This window comes from Myotis davidii, unplaced genomic scaffold (assembly GCF_000327345.1).
Source record: "Myotis davidii unplaced genomic scaffold, ASM32734v1 scaffold409, whole genome shotgun sequence".
In the NCBI taxonomy this organism is placed as follows: Eukaryota; Metazoa; Chordata; class Mammalia; order Chiroptera; family Vespertilionidae; genus Myotis; species Myotis davidii.
The window spans coordinates 240,267-248,294 of NW_006374611.1; the positions used below are offsets into that span (position 1 = coordinate 240,267).

An 8,028-nucleotide genomic window follows, 5' to 3' on the forward strand; every position below is an offset into this window, starting at 1 on the left:
CGGCCTTCGGACTGAAGGGTCCCAGGTTCCATTCCAGTCAAGGATTCCTGTTCAGGTTGCCAGCTTGATCTCCAGTAGGGGGCATGCAGGAGTCAGCCAATTGATGTTTCTCTCCCTCTACACATATGTAATATCTTAATCAATAAAAAATATATTTAATAAAATAAATAAAAGGAATAAAGAGGGATCATGGAACATTCATTTCCTTTTATTTATATCATAGAAGGTTTGATTCTTCTTCCCCCACATCCCTGCCATACTTATTTTGTTTTTAATTTTGGTACCATAAACAAATATTTAGGATACTCTAAATCCAAATAACTAGATCAGTCAAGATTGAATAAATAGCATCCATTTGAAAAGTGTTTTAAAAGGTAAGAGTATTGTACTTCACTTCTAATCACATTCATCTCTTATTATATATTTGATATATAATAAATATCCACAACATAAATACACTGTTAGATAAAATTAAACTTTCCAGAGTCTACAGCAGCTTCACAATTTTAGGTTCTGAAACAAAGTTAATAAAGGTCAAGCCAGGTGTTTTGTAACTGCTTAATTGACATCTAAGCTACAAAACAGTGGTGCTGACAGTGGTGCTGAAATCAGTTGGGAGGCAATTATCTGCTACAAAGAAAGCAAATAAATGATGAAGGGAAATGAAGTTGTTTAAAAAAATCCAAACACACATGTACCTTTCTGTGAAAGTGTAATTTGTGAATTTAAGAGAATATTTTATCACATTAGCTCTTTTCTTAAATTTTTTTTTCCCGACAGTTCAATTCCTCACAGAAGAATTCAACTAATGATGGCATAGAATTTTATGAGTGAACCTATGGCACAAATTGATATATTTACCTTTTCTCTGAGATTGACTTTCTTTATATCTGGAGAAACAATAGTAAAATTAGAGCATGTTATATAATATGAATTACTGCATCACAGAATCAGGAAAAACAGAAGAAAGGCATTACTGAAAACTAAAAGTTACATAATTAACCTAGCCACTGAAAAACTGGTTTAAATGGATGTGAAATCCTGTTAACTTATTCAAATTATTGCTTAAAATGAAACAAAAATTGGATTTCTGTGTAAAATTATAGTTTTGACTCAGTCAGAAATGTACCTAAGTAATTTAAAACATTATCACTGATTTAAATCCATAGCACCTGTTTAACCCCACATGTGTAAAAATAAGCTCATAATATCTTAAACCTTCCTAAAGTTTTGACTCAAACAAGAAACTAAAAAGATTCAGAACAGGAACCAAAAAAATTAAAAAATATATATAATAAAATATATGAATGATTAATAATGAAAAAAATCTAATTTTATCCTATAATTTAACACTCCCCCCACCAAAACTTCCCCAAAGCTCCAAGTAAGTAGCTAAATGACTAACTTGAATTTTACTTTTTTTCTCTGTCCAATTACTTTCCAATAGGAACATCCATAAAAATTGCCAAATTACAAATGTAGAAAATGTAACCTCAAAAATTTGTTGTGAGGATTAAATGAATTAAAATTCAGTACATACCTAACATAGTGTATGGCACATAGCAAACACTCAATATATGGTAGTGTTATTATAATTACCTGTTAACATTAATAACACCTTTCATTTGCATAATATTTCTTCACAATAACTTCTTAACCTACACAAAAGTCATAGTAGTTTACAGAACTCACATTGATTTTCAATATTCCTGGATGTCTGTAAAATTTGAGTACAAACACAGAAAAAACTATAATGGTTCATGCAACTAATTAATATCACTGATGAAGGAAATAAAGGATGTTTTTAGGGCAATTATATTTAACTTGCTTAAATTCAGTTCAAAAAACTAAGTTACATATCACAAACACTCCTGTAATCCATTATTTCAACTAAGCTTTTTTGAAATTATTGACATTTTTAAGGTGTTTTACTTGAATTTGCTATTTTCAATGTATCTTTAATTATCCACTTTCAACTTTCAGGGGTGTACTATTAATACACCTAACAGAGAATTCCACTCTTCTAGAATTTAATTTTTTTATCCTACCTCTATTTATGGTTCAATATAAAAGGCATTTTTGTAGTCCATACACAATTCCTAGAATTTCCTGGATTTGTAGACTTCAAAAATAAGATTAAAAAATTCTTTGTAATAGAAATAAACAATACACATTAAATGGATGAGATTTATCTTCCACAGACAATTAGTAAGATGTGTGATGCTGTTAAGATCCCATTTCCCAAATATCCACCATGGAGATTAATGCATCTTTCAAATCTTCATCAAAGAAATTTAATGTAACAGCTATAAAGTAAATTGCAATCTATAACACAGTGATCTACCTACAAGGCCCTGAGAAAAGTAGTCAAAATCAAACTTTATCTTGCTTTGTTAATCTAAGGAAAAGGACATAACTGGTTGATTTAGGTATCCAAGCCCCTTTCGAAGAATTCTCTATAGCAGGGATGGGGAAACATTTTTCTGCTACGGGGCATTTGGATATTTATGACATCAAGGGCCATACAAAATTATCAACTTAAAAATTAGCCTTCTATATTCAGACAAACATTTAATTAACTCATCCCTAATGCCTCGGCAGGGCAAGAACCTTATACTGTATGGCCCTCAGCTGGACCTTCCCCCACTCCTGCTCTAAAGAGATAAGGGATAATTCTTAAGCTTCTACCATAACTTTGATGATGAATACCATTCAAGACTTTCCAAGTTCCTTTTCTTTAACTTTATGATTACCACACAACCTCTACTTACTATTCCCGAGTTCTTAGACACATGAAAGAGTTCACTGGATTTTCAAACTGAAAATTCTAATCACTGGAAAGGGTAATCTTCTATTCCAACATAAACTGGCATTCTAATGTGTACATTCTAATGTGTAAACCATTCCCTTATTTAGATTAGTTTGAGTTGTGTTCCTGAAGTCTGAGAAAACTTGAGGAAAAGTATACATTGGAAGTAAGAGAACTAGACATAATGTCTCATTGACAACTGTTACAATCATCTCTTGGTTTTCTCTCCCTGCCCTTACTCTGCTCCTATAAGAAAGAGAAAGGAGAGAGAGAGAGAGAGAGAGAGAGAGAGAGAGAGATGGTTTTTCTTTAGTCTACTGAAACATAGCCAAACCAAATTTAGGCAGATTCACTTACCCATCAAAATGAGTAATTTTAAAGGAACAATCTAGAACTTAAAAGCAAAACAAGAATGCATGGTTTACACAAGACGCATTTACATTTATTCTAGCCCCAAAAGAAAAAAAGAAACCTATGATATTCAAATTGTGCTGTCAGACAACATCAGATATTAATCTTAAACTTAAATTATTCATCAACATTATTTATAAAGTGGTTTGGCACATGTGACTCAATTATTCTAAGGTTTAAAAATGTACTTAAGAAACATCCCATGTGGCACAGAGCAGGGTAGGCGCACTTGCATCTGAAGTGCATAAATTGGAGACTTCAAATGAAAACTCAGACGTTGCTCACTGGATCATTCAAAAGGAATTGTGTTATTCCTTCAACAACAACAAAAATTCTCTTCCACACTTCAAAGAAGTCAGCCTTACAACAAACACTCCATCTCTTAAATTGTGTCCGCTAACGTTTCATTTACAAGAAGGTTAAAATGCTCATCAAATCCACAGTTCACCTAAGTCCTAAAACAAAGAAACGTTTAGTATCAGCCTTAAACCTACAGGGCAGAATTCTCTTAGGACCATGATGCCAAGAAATCGACCCAACGGAAATGTTCTCTGCAATCTCCGTTTCCAGAAGACTGAGCGGCTGCAGAGATGCACGAGGATCCTGGAGGGAGCCTGGGGCGGCGGGGGAGCGGGAGGGGTGGAGAGGTAATCCCACAGGGGAACTGCCTTGAGAGACTTCGAGAACACAAGGGAGAGGGGGTTAGGTTCGGGGAAAAATAGATTTATTACAGATTACGTATGTTTCCAAAGAGAACTTAGTGATGGTGGTAAGGAAAAATGACATAAAACCTTGAACCCTCCACGGCCGGAGGGAAGGATAAGCAAAGTAGGAAAAGGGGGGTCGGGGAGAGGGCGGGGAGTGCAAGGGCCCAAAACCCGGATTTGAAAAAGAACACAAGCTCTGAGCCTGGTCTTGATGCGGATCTTCTGCCTCTGAAGCGGACGGCAGGGGAGAAGGATCGCACTGCCTCCGGGTTGTAGAGAGCAACGCGCTCACAACGCTAACTAGTCCTGCACAAGAAGATGTCTCCTCTCTCTCCTTGCTTACTCCCGTCTATTTCTTTACCTCTCTCCAGCACCAACGGCACTCCGGCAAAACTCTACCAATGCCTGCGCCGCAGGTGGACAGCGAAAGGAAAATACCTGAGTCCCAGGAATCACGCAGGCAACGACAGGAGGAGGAGCCGAGGACAACTGGAGTCCGGGCAGGATCCTCGCTTGCCTCTAATCAAACCTCAATTCTTACGGGTGGGGCAGGGAACTTCCGCCCTGAACCTGGAGACCGTCACTTCCGCCTAATGCCTCCTTCCCCGCGGCTCCCCCAACACACCTTCTTCGAGTACTCGGCTCCAGATACATTCACTAAGCTCGCTTTGCTCGCATTGCTCTCACTTCGTTTTCCAGGAGACCTCTGCCCAGTCTTAACAGCTGACGTGGACTACATGACCCAGCATTCACCACGGCAGGTTGATTTCCGGGTCAAAAGGTCCGCGCTGTATGCATCACCATGGAAGCGATGGGTTTGGTCACGTGGCGCCCCTGGTTACGCCCGGTGGTAGCTGTGGGGTCGGGGGCTTTGCCGGGGGCCATTTTGCCGAGGGCTTCCGGAGTTGGGGGTGGCTTGGAAGCTGACTGAAGCTGTGTTTTCTCCTCTGCAGCTTGGGATTTGGAGAGGAACAGGAAGGCTGGGCTCCATCAAACCCTTCGGAGACGATGGTTTCCTCCAGCCTCTGCCACCTAACGACCCACCATGGAGGCTGCGCCCTCCGCGCTGCTCCTGCTGCTTCCCCTTCCAGCCAAATGTTCCTATCGCCCCGAGAGCCACAGCCGTCCTTCTGCCCCAGAGACTGATGAAAGTCGAGGTGCGGGCACCATGAGAGGCGAGAAAAACTGCTGCCGTGGAGCTGCGGGAGATCACGGTTCCTGCCCCTCCACTCCTTCGCCTCTGGCCTCGGCCCTCTTGATGCCCGCGGAGGCTATCTCCAGTAGTTGGCCTGGGTCTGGAGGCGGTTTGCCAGGGGGCGATGAAGAGGAGACTCGGCTCCTTCAACTCCTGCGGGCCGCGCCCGATCCTTCGGAGGCCTTTCAGGCGCTGCAGGCTGTTTTGCCGCGGCGTGGCGGTCGACTTGGCTTCCCCAGACGGAAGGAAGCATTGTATCGAGCCCTGGGCCGAGTGCTTGTGGAAGGAGGTAGAGATGAGAAGCGACTCTGCTTGCAACTCCTCTTGGACGTTCTTCGAGGTCAGGGGGAGGCAGGCCAGCTGGAAGAGGCCTTTAGCTTAGCACTTCTGCCTCAACTGGTTGTCTCTTTACGAGAAGAGAATCCGGCCCTGCGGAAAGATGCGCTGCAGATCCTCCACATTTGTCTGAAACGTAGTTCTGGGCAGGTGCTAAGAACGCTTATACAGCAAGGCCTGGAAAGTACCGATGCTCGGCTTAGAACTGCAACAGCGCTGCTGTTCCCTATCTTGCTTACTCCTGAGGACTTGTTGCTGGGCCTAGATCTTACCGAGGTGATAATATCCTTAGCCCGAAAGCTTGGCGATCAGGAGATAGAAGAAGAATCTGAGACAGCTTTCTCTGCACTTCAACAGATTGGGGAGCGACTTGGCCAAGAGAGGTTTCAATCCTATATCTCTCGCCTGCCGTCTGCCCTGAGGAGACACTACAATCGCCGCCTGGAGTCCCAGTTTGGCAGCCAGATTCCTTATTATTTGGAACTTGAAGCTTCTGGATTTCCCGAAGACCCCCTTCCCTGTGCAGTGACCGTTTCCAACAGCAATCTTAAATTTGGGATTATTCCTCAGGAGCTGCATTCAAGATTGTTAGATCAGGAAGACTATAAGAACCGGACGCAGGCTGTTGAGGAACTAAAACAGGTGATGGGACGATTTAACCCAAGTTCTAATCCTCATTCTAGCCTTGTCAGTTTTATTAGCTTGCTGTATAATTTGTTAGACGATTCTAACTTCAGAGTGGTCCATGGCACACTTCAGGTTCTGCATTTACTGGTTATTCGCCTTGGAGAGCAGGTACAGCACTTCTTGGGACCAGTTATAGCAGCTTCTGTCAAAGTGCTGGCAGACAACAAGTTGGTGATCAAACAAGAATACATGAAAATCTTCCTCAAGCTCATGAAGGAAGTAGGTCCTCAACAGGTGCTTTGTTTACTCCTGGAACATCTCAAACATAAGCATTCCAGAGTTCGAGAGGAGGTGGTGAACATTTGCATTTGCTCCCTCTTGACGTATCCCAGTGAGGATTTTGACTTACCCAAATTGTCATTTGATCTTGCCCCAGCTCTTGTAGATAGCAAACGCAGGGTGCGACAAGCAGCTCTGGAAGCCTTTGCTGTGTTGGCATCATCAATGGGCTCAGGTAAAACCAACATCCTTTTCAAAGCTGTGGATACTGTTGAACTACAAGATAATGGAGATGGAGTGATGAATGCTGTGCAGGCCAGATTGGCTAGGAAAACCCTCCCAAGGTTAACGGAACAGGGATTTGTGGAGTATGCCATGCTCATGCCATCATCTGCCCAGGGTAGGTCAAGCCATTTGGCACATGGAGCAGATACAGATTGGCTTTTGACTGGTAACAGAACTCAGAGTGCATACTGTCCCTGTGGTGACCACACAAGGGATAGCATGCAAATTTATGGATCTTACAGTCCAACTATCTGTACCCGGAGGGTATTAAGTGCAGGAAAAGGGAAAAATAAATTACCATGGGAAAATGAGCAGCGTGGAGTCATGGAAGAAAACCAGACCTCCAATCTGAAGGATACAGAACAGGTATGCATCCCTAATTTCCTTGTGTTGATACTAAAATAATTTAAAATGAGAGTATGCCTGTAATTTAAGGGTTATGCTGCTTTAGAGTTGTTATGCTTTGTTTTTAAACTAATTTGAATGCTGATGTGGGTATTATAATGGTACAGGTCACATAGGAGTGTTTAATAGGCTTTTTGTTTGATGGATTTGATTAAATTCTAGGCACAATGTGATATAGACAATAGCTGGATTTCAGTTTTAACCGGTCACTTTGGCTTATCAGTGATCTCATTCAAACAACAAGCACTAATTATCTAGTAAGAACCAGTTAAAGAACTAAGTTCTGGGAACGAAAATGAGACCAATTCCACCAAGTCAGACAGGCAATTACAAATTTGTTAAGTGCTAAAATAGAAATAGTCTTGTGGGAATACTGAAAACAGGAAAAATAATTCCACTAGAAAAGTCAAAAAAGCCTTTGGAGATGTGACATCTGAATTGAAATTCTTCCCCACGCCCCTCCCGAAGTTTTTATTTTGAAATGTTCAAATCTACAGATAGCTTAATAGTACAATGGATATTCATATACTTCAGCTATATATACACCATTTATTATCCTCTTGCCATATGTACTATATATTTGCCAAACCAATTGAAAGTGCAGATATCTTAACATTTCACTCCTAAATATTTCTACATATATCTCCTAAGAATGACATTCTTCTTTGTAACCATCATACCACTATCATTCCTCAGAATAGCAATAGTAATTCAGTAATATCTAACATATAGCCTGTATTTAACACTAGATTGCCCAAGGAAGTCATTTTGACTGCTTTTTAATTTCAATTAGAAAAACAATGATGTATATAATGACAGAATTTCTTAAAATTTTGTGACTTTTTATAAAACATATAAATGTGTTTATTAATAATTGTAGTTACCTCCCCCTCCTTCATTTCTGGTATATATATATATGTGTGTGTTATATTGCCCGAAAGCAGTCATTTTGACTGCTTGGGGGGGGGGGGGGG

General features: G+C 40.6%; 2 protein-coding genes across 6 annotated transcripts in view; one reads left to right on the plus strand and one right to left on the minus strand.

Moving 5' to 3' along the window:
• Window positions 1–4,619, minus strand: part of KLHL28 (kelch like family member 28) — a 26,243-nt gene extending 21,624 nt beyond the window's left edge. Inside the window, exon 1 of one of the 4 annotated variants that reach the window (XM_006777723.2) lies at window positions 4,553–4,619. The gene's annotated coding sequence lies outside the window, so the exon portion shown is untranslated. The other 3 variants (XM_006777719.2, XM_006777720.2, XM_006777722.2) reach the window with 3 other exon arrangements.
• A 146-nt stretch (window positions 4,620–4,765) lies between these two features.
• The window catches only part of FAM179B (family with sequence similarity 179 member B), a 155,328-nt gene continuing 152,065 nt past the window's right edge, over window positions 4,766–8,028 (plus strand). Inside the window, exon 1 of one of the 2 annotated variants that reach the window (XM_015557361.1) lies at window positions 4,766–7,015. In XM_015557361.1, the coding sequence (XP_015412847.1) occupies window positions 4,973–7,015 (2,043 nt within the window). In that variant the 5' untranslated portion in view covers window positions 4,766–4,972. The remainder of the gene's footprint in view (window positions 7,016–8,028) is intronic. The other variant, XM_006777725.2, reaches the window with a different exon arrangement.